The sequence below is a fragment of the Ictalurus furcatus genome, chromosome 10 (genome assembly GCF_023375685.1).
Source record: "Ictalurus furcatus strain D&B chromosome 10, Billie_1.0, whole genome shotgun sequence".
Lineage (NCBI taxonomy): Eukaryota > Metazoa > Chordata > Actinopteri > Siluriformes > Ictaluridae > Ictalurus > Ictalurus furcatus.
Window position 1 is genome coordinate 6,515,787 of NC_071264.1, and position 18,252 is coordinate 6,534,038.

Below are 18,252 nucleotides of genomic sequence, written 5' to 3' on the forward strand. Positions count from 1 at the left end.
CCTGTATCTTTCGTGTCTGCTCGGAATTCAGGGAGAGAGCGAGCGCGCGCGCTGGACACAAACTGCTCCGTAGGCGGAAGTTTCGAGTAAAAGTCCGAGTTTTAGTTTTCACAGACGTCTACAGAGAGGTAAGCGGACTCACGAAAGTGTGAACTAAAGCATACACTTTTCTATTTCTGTCTGTTTTAATGGAATTATTCCGTGTATATGTTTGTGGAAACGTTTGAATTTCCTCAGTCTGTCTCGCGCTTCCGGAGAACTGGCTGGAAAAAACAAATAGTCCGGTCGCGTTTTTCCGGTTTTATTCCCTATTGGAAGTATTTTTTGTCTTAAATGAGGCTTCCTGGGTAGGTTTACACACCTGCGGCTGAAATTTCGCTCCCACTTCCGTGTGTCGGGTTTCGTGTGTGTGTGTGTGTGTGTGTGTGTGTGTGTGTGTGTGTGTGTGTGTTGCGCCAACTTTTTCATTTTTCCTCCAGCGGTTTAACTCGGTCATCACCCTGATGGTGTTTTTATTGTTGAGTATAGTCGAGTTCTCTCTCCGTGTTGTTATTTAAAGCGAATACGAAAGGAAGCGAGTGTCCTGGTCCTTCTGATGAGTAAGCAGAGCACAACAATAATGCATTGTCCAGTCTTAAATGTCAGCTTTAATGGAATGGAAGGTGGGATCCTGTTGTGTATTATAACTTGGAACTTGTGCCATATTCGTGATTATTTTTAAGAGCTCCAGCTTCATTTGATTTCTTTATTTGGTACTACCATGACTCATGCCAACTTGTGGCCTGCTTGTATGAACTGGTTTGGTTTATGATTGGATACAAAAGGAGCTGGGTTTATTTTTTTTCTCTCTCTCTCTGTATTAGATGTATGGTTAATGCTCTGAAACCACACCTTGGAAACCACCTTTAATAGGGAAGGGAGCGCGCAATGCATTGTGGGGGTTACTACGAGTGTGAAAGGTTGCTATTTAACATATAAGGTTACTGGAATTGACAAGGCTACACGAGGATACGTCACTTCCGGCATTTTCTTCCCTACTTTGATCCTTTCTTATTGTTTGGGTTGTGTCTCTCTCTCTCTCTCTCTCTCTCTCTCTATATATATATCTATCTATCTTTCTTTTCTTCTTCCTCCTTTTCCTTTCCTTCTTTGTGGGGACCGAATGGTTCCACTGTGATGGATGTATGACAGTTGTGACTACTCTTTATTTATTTTTTGTGCAGGTTTTATTTAACAACAAAAACTAAAAGAGCGACCTAGATTAAGGTTTGTTGTTAAGGTGTAGGCACGGGATTATTTGGATGCATTACTAATTATTTCAATGTATAGTAAGACATATGTGTGTGTTGTGAAAGCAACACAGGGTGGAGATTGGGTTTGTTTTTTGTTTGTTTTTTTTTTTTGCGTGTTTGATTGACGCAGTAATTAATTGTGCAAGAGCAAGCACCTGTCATCGTTCACCAGTAACATGTTGATGTTGTTTTAGCGTCCGACGCACTTTACGTTTCCCCAAGTTGTCCGGGGAAGTGTTTTCATTAACACCCCTCTTAGGCAGTCATGCTCCTTAACATCTACCCTGGCTGTTTGTTTGTTTTTCTCCCTGAGTGGTTATAATTTCCCACAAAAATTCTTGCTCCGAGTCGAATTAGTCTTGAACACCGAAATTCCATAAATGGTTCATAACAGTTGTGTGGGTGGGTGTTGGGAGGTCTTGGCTTTTTGTGCCGTGGTGTTTTGCAGTGCAGTCAGGACACATTTGCTGTCTAGCTGTACATTTTAAGATGAGATTTACTGTATATCGGCATACAGATACAGGATTGTATCTCTTAAACACCCCCCAGCCATGTTAAATCCCTGATCGTGCCCTAGATTAGGAAGGAAAGAAAGAAAGCGTGAGATCACCGTTGGTTAACGCACATCCAGAGAGGGGAATCGGGGATTACTGAATCGTATTGTTTGTTTAGATGGACGTCCAGCTCGTGCTTACTGTGACCTCACAGATGTTTTTTTTTTTTGCATATTATATGCGGGACTTTAATTGAACGTCTGTCTTTTGTCTGATATTAATAGTATGAACGAGTTAAATTAAGAAAAAAGTCTGTATTATATACAGGTGTATTTTGTGTTTGTGTGTACTGGTTGTCTGATGTGACATGTTTCTCATGAAATGGGAATATACTAGCTAAGATGAATCAACTTTAAAGTGCACCTATTATGGTTTTGAAACGTGCCTCATTTTGTTTTAGAGGTCTCATACATTAGATTTACATGCATCCAAGGTAACAAAACAAAACAAAACAACACTTTAACGTGCTCATAATTTAAATTACAGCATTACCTTTCCCCCCCCCCCCCAGTGTCAAAAACGACTCCTTAAATGATCCATTCTAAACTCCTCCTTTCAGAGAGCATACTGTGCTCTGATTGGTCAGACGTCCCAGTCTGTTGTGATCGGTCTACCGCTATCAGCGAGCAGCCGATGAACACCAAAGGCGGGGCTTTTTGTAACAAACCTACGATGATTAGTACAGGAAGTAAAGTCTGGAATCACTAACGACTCGTTTCAGCTGTTCAGAATCGATTCCTTCTTTCGGGAGTCGGTAACTCCGTTGGTCGTGCGCTTTTGATTTATGAAACTTTGCAGACTTTTTACATTCACAAACAGCTCGATAACACACTACATGAAAGGGAATATCTGACAAACCATAACAGGTGCACTTTAACCCTTTTCTGCATGGTGTTGCCATTTGGCAACACTTCATTTATGTCCAATTTTTTTGATAGGCCATAATACAAAACTGCTATTTTCCTTCGTGACTGGAAAAAGAGGGCTTTAAGTTACCATCCAAGCACATACTTTTTACAACTCTAATTCCTCTTTAGAATATATGCTTACTAGATGGAAAAAAAACCTCTGCAAATTATAGTCTGGAAAATGCAGTAATTGGACTTGTAATCTCATACATTTTTGTGTTATTTTTGATTATATAATGCTTTCCATCATTGCATATTGCCAACTACCCCCCTAAAACTTTTTGAAAACCTGTTACCTCAGCTAATTCAAGTCATAAAAACCCATTTAATATTTTTTTTTTTCTTGGCAATGTAAAAATTAATGCATTAAAGGGTTAAATAACGAAAATCTTTCCCTTCCACTCTCGGTTTTCTCCTTACTCGGGATAATCATTGATGCTTAACAATGAACACACAGAAGAGTAGTTAATAAATTCATATCGCTTTTCAACTTGAATACTACACCTTCTATAATTAAGCACATCGTTTTCAATCTTAATAGTTATCAGCCCGTCGTCATGTTTTGTCCCATCTTATGGATATCCTGTTCTCAGTTTGTGGTATTTAAGTCTGTTTTTAATGCTAAAGGAAGGTGAGCTGCCCAAGCCTTCGTAACCAACAGGCCCTTTCCCGGCCAATAATTTAACATGGGTACGTTTTGGACTCCGTCGACGGCCATTCTGAATTTAATCCCGTAATATCGGTACATCTTGAAGCGCTTTGTTGAGCGAGTGATGAAAAGAGACGTCTCACAAATAAAGCACTGTCTAAAACGATTATGTCCTCCCATATTGTTCATCTTATTTAGCCAGTGATAAAAAAGCAGTCATCCAGGAAGTAGACAAGGGTGGGGGAACAAATAACGCCGCTCTGTGAACGTTCACACACCGGAGACTCGTGTCAAAGCGGCGATTAAGCACCCCTAATAAAGCTGCCTGTATTTTATCTCAAGGCCACGTCTGGATGGATTTGGTTCTCTTTTGGATCTCGTTAATTCAATTCATCCGTTTCTTTACTGTGTAACAGGACCATGTGGGCTGACAGGTTTTCACCCTGGCAGATTTGATGAACATGTCCTTGTACTGAGAGGACAACGCTAAGCACTCATGTCTACTACACGTCAATACGCACATCCGACCGGCCGTGCCATGCTTCCTCGCTAATGCGAACAAAGTCAATTAAATCCTCAGGGACCAGACAGAAAGGGCACAGATGGGACTCAAACTTGATCACGTCCTGGAGGGCGTATTGCTGGATCGCTTTGCATCACTTGGGCTTTCGGTCATTATTCTGGGAGTTTTAGGAAACCTAAATATTCCCAGTACAGGCCTACATCATGTGTATCTTTTACTCTTAACTCGTTTTATATTTACAATCTTACCAAAAAAAAAAAAAAAAAATTTTTTTTAAACCTGAAACACCGATCACATTTATCTTTGTCTTTTTCTGGAGCTGTGAGATTGTTCTACTTTTCATTGTCTCTTCAGGTTTTTGCTCTGGCTGCACAGCTTCCCATAGTGCCCCTCAGGCCAATGAAATATTCACCATCTGTCACTTTGCCTCACCTGTGATGCATACCTATCGCTGCTAACCCCAGATATGCCAGAATAGTAGGCTTAAAACAAGACTGAATACCTTTTTTATTCTGCCATTTGAAATGACTTTTTTTTTTTTTTTTTTTTTTACGGCCTGGGAGCTGCTTGTCGAGAGAGATATAGCAGTAAATAAAGAACACAAAGGCATCCAGCTAGAATTGCAAATCCTTATACCGTGTAATTCTCTTTTTTATTTTCAGACCAGTTTTGGAGGCCTGGTTGATAGTCATAGAAATATGCAATATCTTGATCCATCGTGTTGTTTTCCTGTTTAGTGGACAGGAGGATGTTGGGGGTGGTGGATAATAATCTCGACAGTTGTTCAGCACCCAGGCCTGGTCCTGGTAAACTGAGCGTGGCCTTGTTCTCACATCTCTCTCTCTTTTCATGGTTCTGTGAAGTGAATCCATCATCCAGAACAGGCTCTGATTCAGTCCACTGTCCGTCAAGGCACGTTTCTTTCCCTCATTTACTCTCTCTCTCTCTCTCTCTCTCTCTCTACCCCCCCCTCAGGAATGCAGGGAGAACATGTTTTTTACGCTTTCATGTACTCTGCATGAAAAATGCAACTTCCAAGTCCAAACTGCTCATCTTACTGAGCTCTTTAGAAATGTTATAGTACATTAGGGGTTTTTTTTTTTTTTTTAACACAAACATGTTCATGAGAATCATATGTGCTCACAGAAAATGATTTATTATTTTTAATATTTATTATTATTATTATTTACATAATAATATTGTTCATAGGTTTCTCAGTTTCTCAAACCCATTTGTTCTCTGACTGGTACAACTAGTTTACAGCCATCGAGTTAAAACCAGGACGCCGCCGCATGCCCTAACAGATCCAGTGCCTTGGAATTTTGTGTGTATTTTGCTTTTATTGTTCTGATGGTTTCGAGTTTTCCATTGAAATAATCGTGTGTAACAGGAAAGAATGATGCAGCTTGTCAAAGCACGCAAGACGTCGGTGTCGGAGTAGGACCATAATGATGGATCCTTCTGGCATTCCTGAGTTGTATCACTTGCCACCAGACTGCGTTGCCTCCTGACTGTCTAATAAAGTTTCATGATTTATTACAATTCCCTCTGGGGAGGAGTGCATCGCCAACATACTGAGCCCGTGCCATGCGATTCGTATTGGCATTATTTCAATTTAAGGCCCTGCAGAAAAGCAAGCAAAAAGTGAGACATCTTACTCGTGTCTCACTGTGAAGATGCTACATTGCTTCTTTATCGGATGAGCTAAATAATGGAGAGAGGCAATTAAGATGCTGCTAGAGCATCATCAACTGTGATTAACGGAGGAAACCAACACTGCAGCAGGTATCCGACGTTCCCTTTGGGACGTCCTCTGAAACAAAGTGCACAAAAGGGTTTTAAATAGTAGTAGTTAAAGCTACAGATCTACAATCTTTGGTCAAAAGGTGGGCCTTTTTTTTTTTTCCCTCTTTTTTTTTTTTTTTCCTCTTCCTAGGCTGCTATAATACCGCTGGAATGGACCGAGCTGGCTGATGGAGATGCATTGTAAAAACCTACGTATTTTGCCTGAGGTTAAGTTCACCAGTCTAGCGCCGACCACCTGCTCACTCACATATCGCTCCTTTCTTCAGCGGAAACTAGCCGGCGTCTGGGGAGCACTCACTGACCACAGGCTCTTAACAGTATGGACTCAGCTGGTTGCTCTGTCTGCTTCCAGAGCCATTACCTCCAAAAGAGTGTGTGTGTGTGTGTGTGTGTGTGTACATTTCAGCTCCTAGCATATCACGGAATGTCTGTTTCTGTACGTACCGCGAACAAGCACAGCTACTCAGATGGCAGGCTCTTCACTTCCATAGCCGTTTCTGTGAGGGGATTTATGTAGGCGAAGGAGAGCACAACAGTCTCCGGTTTGCGTTTGAAGTGATTTTATGTCAATGATGAGAATGTTTATTTAAAATCAAGACGATCACTCTTTTACTCCAGAGCTATCAAAATGGTGACTCAAACCTCACACCGTACTATCAGGATGAGTAAAAATCAAACACACCCAAGCCACACCTAAATGCGATGGCCCTCGTCAACCCTGAGGGAAAGGAGGAGCGTCGCAGAAACAACAAGTGCTTATGAGAATCGCAGCCCTGTCAGCCATCTGATTTACTTTGCTTCATTTAACAACCCCCCCCCCCCACCCCAGCCCCCCCTTTTTTTGGGTGTGGCTGTGAGTGAGAGCGTCTGGGAGAGAGATGTTTAAGAGTGATAATAGGAGACACAGCCGGTGCCAACGAGGGACAAGTAGCGTGTGAGAGGGAGGGTGAAGGGCGGAGGGAGTGTGAGAGAATGCTCTGGGTGAGGAATGTCACACCAGGATTAGAGGGCTGGGCTTGGCCAGGCCTGGTATGACTGTACCATGTTACACTGTTGCCTGATCTCAAACTTGTGTCTAATCCACGACGACACACGCCGAGGGTTTCATGGCGGAGTGCGGTAACGATTAATAAAGAGTAGAACGCTACCGGGTACACCAGCTAACCCGACTCGGTGTCGGACAATTAAAGTACAGCGAGTGGAAGTTATTCATTAACTCGCCCTTAGACTGAAGTCCAAAGTCTGCAGCGATGTCTTATCTGTTTATGAGCCGTGTATCAGCAGTGTACTGTAAACCTAAGCATATTTTAGGCAGTCTGTGTTCAGACTTACCTCAGAAAACGGGAGCTTTGGCGCGTGTCGCCGGAACGGGAACGCCCATCCAGTCAGTTTACGCTTATCGCAGTGAAAACTCTGCGCCTTTGTTTGGTTTAAACTTAAACTGTTTAACTGATTAATAATTAAGATATGATGATCGTGAGCGACTATTTTGGTGGGGTGGGTGTGGGGTGGGTGTGTGTGGGGGATCAGAATTCTTAGAGCTAAGCAGAAATCAAATCAGTGTTGTTTATAGTTTTGCAGTTCTAGACATAATGGGCCTCATTTATCAACCTGGATAAGAACGAATTTATTTATAAATCGTTTGCAGCAGCGTTTTCAACAAGAAACGAGCCCCCCCGAGTTCGTGGAAATGTACGTATATGGAGATTCACTGTCGATAGCCGGCGAATTGCATAACTGGCACAAGTTACTGCGGTCCTATGTAGAGATTGTCGTCGGGTTCAAATAACTTGGCCGCTTATTTCCGTCGCGCACACGTGCTGTCAGACGTAGTCATTTCGTGGTGTAGACTGGAACAATCGAAAACGATTCCATAAATGAAGACAAGTAAGACATCCGTTCAGTTAGGAAAAGGAAAAATAGACATGAAAGATGGAAGGGTTTAGCATGCGACCAATGCTCAAAAGTATGTGGACACCCGACCGGTCGGACCCGTATGTGTTTGTTGAACATCCCCATTACAGATATAGTCCCCTGTTTGCTGTTATAATAATCTCCACTCTTCTGGGAAGGCTTTCCACTAGATTTCGGAGAGTAGCTGTGCGGATTTGCCCGTTCAGCCACTGGAACGACCCCAAAGGTGTTCAGTGGGGTTGAGGTCAGGGCTCTGTGTAGGACAATATTGAGTTCTACCGCTCCAACCTTGGCAGCATGTCTTCACGGAGTGCGCTTTGTGCACTGGAGCGTTGTCATGCTGGAACGTGTTTAGGCCTCTTGGTTCCAGTGAAAATAAATCTTAATGCTACAGCATGCAAAGACATTCTATACGATCATGTGCTTCCAGTTTGGTGACGGGACACACATGGGCGTGATGGTCAGGTGTCCACATACTTTAGAGCACGTCGTGTAGTTTCGCGGGCGTCGCAGAACGTAAATCGGCCGTGCCGGGAACGTGCCGCTTGGTCATTGAGACAACGGTCATTGTCTCAAAGCAGCTTTACAGAGACATGAACACAGGATACAGATTTTAAGTGTGTGAATTTATCCCTATTGAGTGAGACAGTGGTGAGGGGAAAAACTCCCTAAGATGATATGAGGAAGAAGAAACCTTGAGAGGAACCAGACTCAGAAGGGGAACAACGGATAATGTGAAAGTAAGGAAGTTCATTCGTTGTAGTTTTTAATATGAAGTCTGTCGTTGAACTGATCCACTGTTCAGTAAAGGAGATCCGAGTGCAGAACTGCATGAGGTAATTGCAGTCCCAAGGCCATCGCAGCAACCGTAGTTCCAGGATCACAGCGCAAGTGTCCATGTGAGATTGAGGTCCGAAAGCATTCCCACGCTACTCCCTGTAGCGCCACCCTCAGCAATCTCCAGGCTGCACCGCTTGGGGCCGTCCTCGGCAGCGGAACGTAGCCTCCAGTTGATGAGAACGTGATGTTTAAACGTGTCGCCGTTCAGAGAAATAGCCGTGTTTTCATGCTGACTGCGTCAGTGAGACACATTTTATTGGCTTCATGAGAGATACTACATGCCGTGATCATATAAACTAAATAAGATTAAAGCCGGCATGACCACAACGTTAGTCATCTTCAGAAAAACTAATTTGCCTACTTAGTAAGACTAAGGAGTGCTTGGGAAGGTAGGCACACCCCTCTGTTAACAGGAACGTTGAGCCCGTGTAATGTGTTGCTTCATGGGAGGAGGACACCAGTAATACCTGTTACCTGTTTGTACATGTTCTTATCATCCCCCTGGCAACAGTAAACTTTTCGGTGTAACTCGGGTGCAGTCCAGTTCTTGGTAAATACAAATGCGCTGTTCGGATGCAGTTGTTTGTTGTCTGAGGAGGGCTGTGACATGCATCGCAGAATAGCGACTCGCGCTTTATGACCAGCTAATAAAAAGCTGAACCTTGTTCAGAGAAAACAATCAAAATCTAACAAAGCACACGAGCTCATCCACATGCTGTACTCACTCTTGCTTTTTGTGAGATTTTAAGGAGGAAATCTTTTTTTTTTTTTTATAACTATTTGTGTATAGATTAATTTATGACCCACCCTGACCCTGTATGACCATATATATATATAATATATATATATATATATATATATATATATATATAGTGGGGTTTTTTTTATTATTCCTTTTTGTATTTTTATATATTTTATCTATCTATCTATCTATTTATTTATTTATTTATTTGCTTTTTCATATAGATTACATTATATTCCCCCCCCCATGTATGACCATTAGCTGCTATTTAAAAACCTGACTTAAGGTATTTATAGTGGGGTTTTTTTGTTTGTTTGTTTGTTTGTTTGTTTGTTTTAATTAAACATATCTGTGTAAAAGTATGACTCGACGCATAGTCACAGATCTTGTGGCCGAGCACGTTTATTATGTTATAGTTTTGTAGAAATGTCCTTGATCCTCTCTTCCGTGGTGGTTGTTTATCAGTGGGAAAAGAAAGAGTCTTGGGACATCGTATAAATTCATTCAGTAGTATTTCTTTTTAGCAGCAACCTCAGAAAAGATGAATAAAATGCGGAATAATCGATGGCCTTGTTTTGATCCATACAAGCCCTATATAAAGGTTTAGTTTTACGTCCTTGTTTGTGCATCTGTGGAAGGTGTTTACGCCATGTTTAGCAGGAACCCACGATTTCCATCTCCACCAGCCCAGCCATGTTATTAACACTCTCTCTCTCTCTCTCTCTCTCTCTCTCTCTCTCTCACTCACTCATGCACGGTAGATTCGAGCATACGCGTCTCCGCTTACTTGCTCACCACTTATGTCTTTTGCATTGAGCAGTTGCCAAGTGTCAGATTCCTGCTGCTTAGAGGATTGTTTGTTTCTGTGTGGGAGTCCAGCACTGGACTGCTTTTGAAGGGCTTGTGTGAAGTCTATCAAAGCATGTGCTGCTATTAAATTTTCATGCAACGATAATTGCATAACATTTTCAGGATCGTGTGCAGTACTCAAATAAGACGGACGCCTCCGAAAGGTTGCAGTCGTTATCTGGGGAGCGTAATCGCCGTCCGGAGATGTGCAGGGAATTTTTACGATATATAATATAACCCGTTATAAGGACATGCCCATTTCGATTGCATTAGATACCGTCACAAACTACAAGCCTTGTGTTCTTTTCTTATTGTGATGAGTACTTTTTTTTTAGCTTTTAAAATCACGTACAAAACGATCTTGATAATGAAACCATATAACCATGACTAGAGTGTAGTTTACGATTGGGGGGGTGGGGGTGCAGAGTGATAGATTTACTCAGACAAAACAGTTCAAGAAAATTTCATACATCCTACACGGGTATGTATAAAGCCATTCAGAGAAATATTTTGGCTTTAAGTGGCCATAAGAGCAATATACAAGGCCTTAAATAGGTAAGTATTTAGGAGTGCTTGAGATATCGGTAAAGATGAGCTAATAAAGACATTATCTTTTGTTTAAACACTCAAAGTAAAATATTGCTGAACTTTTATTACAAAAATAAACAGTACTGACTGTACCATGAGAATGTACTGTAATTTTTTAAATTTAAATATATATATAAGTATTACAGTAAATAAATGATGTACATCCAGACTGAACCAAAAAAATAACACTCCGAATAACAAGTTAAAATAGAGACCTCCAAATTGGATCAAAAACACTTTAAATAACACAACAAAATTTGTAGCGATTGTGTTTATTTCGCCTCTAGAGGCCTCTCTTGTACCGTATAATGACGGCAGACCCTTCTCAGCCGCTCCCGCGACGGACTCAACCGGGAAAAACCATTGGGTGGATTTTTGCCGATGAACAATAGCTCCAGCAATCGGTTATCGGTGCCGATTAATTGGCAAAACCGATCCCTCGGTCCACCTCTACTCGTTTGGGAAGCACCAGCATTTCCTCACATTCATATGTGGTGAGCAGATGGCTGGATATGAACTTGACTAATCTCGAAGTTGAACCCAAATTTGCCCCTTATGCTGTCTTATGTTAATTCCAACTCCACCAGAATTTAGGTTTGTAATTATATCCAGTGTGGTTTGCGTTTGAGCAGAGAACAATTGGATGTCCTTAATAAAAAAAAAAAAAAAGGTTACATATCGAACACACCCTTTAGTAAATCTGTAGAGGCTGTAACTGGGAGCTGTGCTCAGTTTAAGTTTAAGCACTAATTCGATTACCATTGACACTTGTGATTATTTTGTGAGCGTAAGATTTCAGCCCTGGTGCGATTGTGCATTGTGTATAGCATCATTAAGATTTACTCAGGATTACTCCTGCTCTTACTCCTAAAACTCCTACACAATCGTTCTGTGAACTTTTGACACGTTTTTACCAGTGGCGTCGCCGGGGATTCATTTCAGCGGGTGGAAAACATGCTAAATGAAACTCGCTATGTGACTTACAGTATACTGTTTTTATGTGCTATAAATGTGACGCGCTTCTACATTTTGGGCGGATGCCAGATAGAAGTACTACGAGTAGTTATCTAATCGATCTTGCCGTATTAATAACGTTAATAGGTGTAGGAAATGCAATAGCTTTGCGGCTGAAAAAGATTCAAATCACGTGATGATGATGATGATGATGATGGTTCTATGGGGGAAAATGGCATCTTGCCTTATAAAACCAGATCTACCAGAAACAAATGTCTGATTTCACTCCGCAGCAGCTGGTAGCCAATACAACGTGACTTTTTGAACGTCATTATAGTGCAATTACTGGAAAAAATAATGTTATTGTGTGTGTGTGTGTGTGTTTCTATATAATCAGCTGAGATGCATTCAGGTTTACAACCCACGAAAAAAACATTTGGAACGGTCAACCCCCTCTAGCCTCTGATTTCTACTCCTAACTTTTAACTATTCAGTCTTAAAGTAGACTTCTAGACTCTCTCTCTCTCTCTCTCGCTTTCTCTATCTCTCCATATCTCTCTCGCTGTATACGTACTATATACGTGTGTGTTTGTGTGTGTGTAGGCTCAGGTCCCGGAACACATGACATGGCAAACGATGCAGCCACTCCTAAAGATGTGTTTTTATGTTTTTGGCAAATGGAGATGCATCATGTCCTCGTAAATGTTTTGGTTTAGTGACTGGTAAATTTAATGAGAAACGGCTTTGTCACCGTACAGTCAGAGTACCCATACGAGTAGGATACGCTGAGAGAGAAGCGCGAGGATGGTGAAGGGGATAAAGGAGAGGGCAGAATGTCCAGGGGGCAGGAGATGAATAACAAACGGAGGGAAGATGATGAATCGAGGACAGTCAAGCAGGGTAGATGGTTAGTAGCAAGAAATGAGATTTAATCTGATAAGCAAATCCACTTTGCCTGTACCTCGACTTCATGAGCTACCAAGTTCTGAGTGTTTGTTTCGAGTTGTGTCGTAGATGTGTGAGGTGGGCGAAGAAGAAGCCTTAACGAATATAAGGCTGTACAGGGTGTCCCAAAAGGCTCCATATATAGGAGAGCACCACGTCAGTCGTGCCTTCATCAGTGGACGCTTGTGGACGTCCACGTCTCGGTCGGTCCGCAACACTTCCAGTCTCTTCGTATCTGTTAATAAGTTCGGCATGTGAAGTGTCGTATGTGACGTGCTCACCACGTTTCCTGTTATAGTCCGTCGCAACCTCGCGACACATTCCCGATCCAGCCATGAGAATGATTTCAATACCTTATTATTTTTTTCAAAGGCATTCTTAAGGGCTAAAATAAATACGTGTACAATTTTAATAATATAAATGGATTTTAAAAACCGTTCGTTTTCCCTGACAGGTGAAACGTAGAAGTGGTTTAATTGGAGAGGAATCTCGGGGAAGCGTTAAGGTGTTGTGTGAAGGGTGAATCATGCGAAGCCGGTTCTCTGAGTCGTTGCGGTTATTACGGCCCCTTTCAATCCCGCACAGACTTTGAGGGTGGGAACACGGGTCAAAGTTCCCCCCACAATCTCTACACACACGCCCACACTTGCCACGCCTCCTCTCTCTACACACACACACACACGATCGTTTCGTGAATTTGCTGAACTTGCCGAAAAGTGTATCGTTTCTGTTCTCGTTCCTTTCCTTAGGCAAGTTGATGTCAGGTTATCATTTAAAAAAATAAAACCTAACAAATAGCAGGTGCATTGAGCGAACATGTAAAAGTCTGTCATTTTTTTGACTAACACTTTTTTTTCTTTCTTTTCCCCCCCAGGTTTTAAACTTTGGCTTGGATTGAGCCAAGGAAGCAATGATGGCAATGCAAAGTAAGTACTGTAAAGAGAGTGCTGTTAACTTAGACATAATTCCCTCCACTGGCTTCCTGTAGCCACCCAGATCAAATTCAAGGCCTTGATGCTCACGTACAAAACCTTGTCTGGAACAGCACCCCCCCCAACCTCTCCCAACACTCTCCTCGAGGTTTACGTTCCCTCACGCAGCCTGCGATCGATTAACGACCGACGCTTAGTAGTGCGTACTCACTGAGGCACGAGGTCTCATTCCATAACCTTCGAATTCCCCGTCCCTCGGTGGTGGGATGAACTTCCGACCTCAATCTGGACCGCAGGATCTGTCTCTATCTTCAAAACGCGGCTAAAGACCCACCTCTTCCGTGGACACCTGACTAACCCCTAACCTGCCAACCCCCACATTATTTAAAAATATAATAAAATATTCATCATTTTTACTGGCTCTTACACCGCGACTCTGCGCACTTTGCTTCTCTAGAACTTTAATTAAAAGATCTTGCACTACTTGTATTGTTCTCCGCTGGAACTATCGCACCGCTTGTATTTCCTCATCTGTAAGTCGCTTTGGATAGACGCGTCCGCTAAACGAATAATACAAGTAATTGTATTTAGTGGTTAGCACGGTTGCCTCACACCTCCAGGTGTTGTGGATTCGAGTCCCGCCTCCACCCTGTGTGCATGTTCTCCCCCTGCTTTGAGGGTCTCCTCTCCAAGTCCACAGACATGCACTGTAGTCTGATTGACGTTTCCTAATGATCTGTAGTGCGTGAGTGGGTGCGTGTGCGCTTGTGCACCGCGATGGGTTGGCACTCCCTGTCCGGCGTGTCCCACGCGTCCCCTGGGACAGGCTCCAGGCGCCGCCGCGAGCCTGTATTAGCAGTACACCAAATGACTGGAGGGATGGATCAGGCATTGTGAAATATTAAATAAGTACTGCAACAATGAGTGATTTTTTTTTTTTTTTTTTTTTTTTTTTACTTTTGCATTACGTTACACATTTTGTTTGTGTATTATCCCTTACCATGAGAGAAGTACGGCCCAGTCGAGAACGCCTTTTTTCAATGCAGGTGAAAGGAATAGACGGTTCATTCACCCCGACAGTCGTCATGTGGAAACGTCTGCAGAACAAAATGGAATGAAGCCTAATCATGCCTACAGTATTTAAGGAGAACAGAATCCAGTCACGCTTTAAACAGAAAGTTTATTTATTTATTTTTTTTTAAATGTCACGTCCTTTCATTGAATGTCTTAGTGACGTAGTTTCCCTCAGCAAGCTTTATGGAGAGTGTGACACGGATTTATTAAACAATGACGAGATGACCTTCTAAACCCATCTGCAGTGTACATGTCGACTTTCCGTCGAGTGTTTTTTCTTTCTTTCTTTCTTCTTTTTCTCTGTAATATCCATAACATCATGTTTTCTTGAGTAGTCTGATGAAGGATTTTAATGTCTGTGGTGAGTACCATGATTGATATTCAGTCTATCATTAGCTAAATTTGGCTCATTTTGTGTGCGTGTGTGTGTAGTGGGTGAACGTGACGGTGCGGTGAAGGTTACAGAGTGGCAGAAGACGTATTATACGACAGATTCAGGCATCCAGTCAGGGGCCACCACAGTTCGTGGAGATGATGACGGGACGGAGTACAGCAAGAAATACACCTACACCTCCACGGTCACTGAGCACCCTGCAGGTGAGAAACACAAACACTTTACATACTTGAATTGCGTCGTTTTATACTGCGTGGACTTATTTCATTGCGAACGTGTAAGCATTGGTTTGAACAGCTTTCGAAGGGACAACTGTACGCAGATGTTAACTGTGGGGTGGAGCTTTCCCAGCACAGCAGTTACACCGATATGATTGTGTGTGTCGCACTTTCTTGTGTTGATCAGATCTACGTTTAAAAAATAATAACAATTATAATTACATTGTACGGTTTACTGTAAATTTTATTACACACAGAGCCTTTCAGCACACTTGGCACTTCTTGACTCGATAGTAGAGTTGGTGTACTCGATCACGGGTTAGAGTCCGGACTCGAGTCTAATTATGAACGACCTCGGACTCGTCACACGCTCGGGTAAATTTGTACTCGGACTTGACGCGGACTCGGTAATTTTTCCGAGTACAGTCGAGTCTCCCGTATTTTTGCAGGGCGGGATGCCGGCATGAAATGAATGCATCAAGAAATTAATGAACGTCTCCCTTGAAGCGCGCGCACGATGACGTGGCTTTCCGTGCGAGTTCTGAATCGAGTTCCCTTTAGCGGCTTGGTACGCTCGGACGGTCAGATAACCACGCGCACATCAGGTCAAAATGCAGGTCTGGCTGAGTATTCATGCAAACACAGGCGGGTATGACTTAAGTGAATGTAAACAGTTTGGGGGGTTGGGGGTAAGTCAATACAATATATTGGAGCTGTGCATTAGTAGTCTAATGAGCCTGTCCGTGTCATTAATGCTCATCAAACAACAAAAGGGGGGGAAAAAAAATCACTCACTCACTCATTTGACTGAATGACTTTATTTTACATTTAATTGCTTTATTCAACTTCTGTAGTTGAATTCAGTTTCTTTCTTGAATACTTCTGATAGACCTACCCGAGAAAACGTATCGTTATTGTGAAATAAGATCCTAGTCATATCGCCCAGCCCTAAACATCAGCAGTTCTTGATTCCAGTCTTGAATTTCACAAAATGTGAAATGTACTTCTTAATATAGTAAATATCATAAACCCTGCTGATAGGGATTTATTTATTTATTTTTCTTTTCATTTTAGGAATTAAAATGAAACAGTTACAAGAACAGTGCTGTGTTCAGAAATGAGTTTATCGTCATTTCAAAGACAGATTAAAAGCCGTAATAAAGCATGACGCTTGTTATGACACGCTGTTAAATGTAACTCGACTCTGTTCTCTCTCTCTCTCTCTCTGACTGTATAACTGTGTGGGGGACGCATCAAATCATTTAAATGTCAGCTCAAACTGGAGGACACGATATAGCGTGGTACAATAACAAAACCGCTTAATGTGTATTCTCATTTACTTGTAATATAATAAGTTCTACATATGCCTCTATATGAAGCCATTTTTTGATAGGAAACTAGTTGAGGTGCTGATGACATGAAATAAGAATATTAAATGGTAATAGCAAGATGTAATCGTGGTATTTTTTATTACTATTAAGGACTTGGACTCAACACTCAACGTGGCCCCACTCGGTCTCGACTCGGACTCGACCGAGGTGGACTCGGACCCGACGCTACTCTATAGTGTACGCTCGTGGAACTGTAATGTAGTACCGACTCCTAATCGCGCTGTCCGGTGTCACTCAGAACAAGATGGGTTCCCTTTTGAGTCGCGTTCGTTTCGACGTTCCTTCTTCACGTCGTCTCGGGGGGGGGGTTTCCTCACCACTGTCGCCTCTTGCTAGGCAAATCCACATCCGGATTTCTGTGCAGCTGATTTGTGGCAATGTCCATTGCTGAAAATGCGATATAAATGAAGAAATCCTTACAGTGCTGCTCCACCTGCTGCACTCTTACCATCTCCACACCGCCGTGCCACGGTGTTGATGCTGTGCTGGGAATGGTCCACCATACACACGTTATCTAATGAACTTTCAGCTGATGAATGGGCGGAAGAGGGGTTTCCAAATTGTGCATGAAATCTCATGGCAACAGGATTTGGCGTTCCATACCACTGGAATATAAACAGAAAGCAGCCTCGCCGTTTCTTGTATATTTTATGTGTGTGTGCACTGCCAGATTAGTCGTACCAATCCTGTCTAAATTTAGATCTGACCATTCTTTGCCTTTTAAAATTTGCGCTTGCTCTAGTTTCCATGACGTTTGCGTTCACGCGCACAGACAATTAGCCCAGATTGTTGTTCCTGTTTTTAGGCTTTTGTTCCTATTTCCAATTAGCTCGGCTCAGTACAAACGAAACGCTGCCATTTCCCTAATCTCCGTTGCTGACCATGTATGCACACGCAAACTCTTACAGAGTCAGAGCTCATCCTGACCCGAACCCAGCGCGTGAGGCAGGCCATGTTCCCGGAGACGATGCAAGAGGGGGTGACCATTGTGTCCACACAGCTGGATTCGTCCCAGCAGACCAACGTGCAGAGACTGGCCGAACCTTCGCAAATGCTCAAGACGGCCATCGTCCACCTGATTAACTACCAGGACGACGCTGAGCTGGCAACCCGCGCCATTCCTGAACTCACCAAACTGCTCAATGATGACGACCAGGTACCTAAGAGGGCTTCCTGCAGTTACCTGTAGTTACTCTAGAGATTAAGATAGTAGTTGATGGATGTTAATGCTGATAATCGGCTGTAGAGTGTGCATGTTATTGCAAACACTTTCATTCATGAGGCAGCTGGCAAGGAAGACAGCATTTTATGAGTTGCTAATTAGCATTGCCTTGCATATCTTTGAGACCGGAGCACACCCTGTGGAAAAATCCTAGACGTATTTTATCTAATCAAGCAAGACATTCAGGTGTGTTTCAAATGCTGCAGTTCAAATGCTGCTCATAGAGGCCAGTAAATATGTAGGTTGTTTTTGTTTCCTTTTCAAAAACAGGATAATTTTTTTATATTTTAAAACAAGGTTATCGTCACAGTATGAAAATGTAACGTTGGTGCATGTCTGTTAATTACATTCATATCCGGTTTTCTATGGTGAACCGTTTGGTCAAATACCATTTAACAGCTCTGCAAAATACAGGACGTTTTAAAATTTGTATTATTTTTGCTTCGAGTGCAATTAA

At 42.4% G+C, this 18,252-nt stretch overlaps 1 protein-coding gene across 2 annotated transcripts in view; it reads left to right on the forward strand.

Annotated features, from left to right (window-relative positions):
• Positions 1–18,252, forward strand: part of jupa (junction plakoglobin a) — a 27,408-nt gene continuing 9,156 nt past the window's right edge. For both annotated transcript variants that reach the window (XM_053635514.1, XM_053635515.1), the window contains exons 1-4: positions 1–128; positions 13,439–13,490; positions 15,003–15,167; positions 17,482–17,729. In XM_053635514.1, coding sequence (XP_053491489.1) covers positions 13,475–13,490; positions 15,003–15,167; positions 17,482–17,729 — 429 coding nt within the window. In that variant the 5' untranslated portion in view covers positions 1–128; positions 13,439–13,474. The remainder of the gene's footprint in view (positions 129–13,438; positions 13,491–15,002; positions 15,168–17,481; positions 17,730–18,252) is intronic.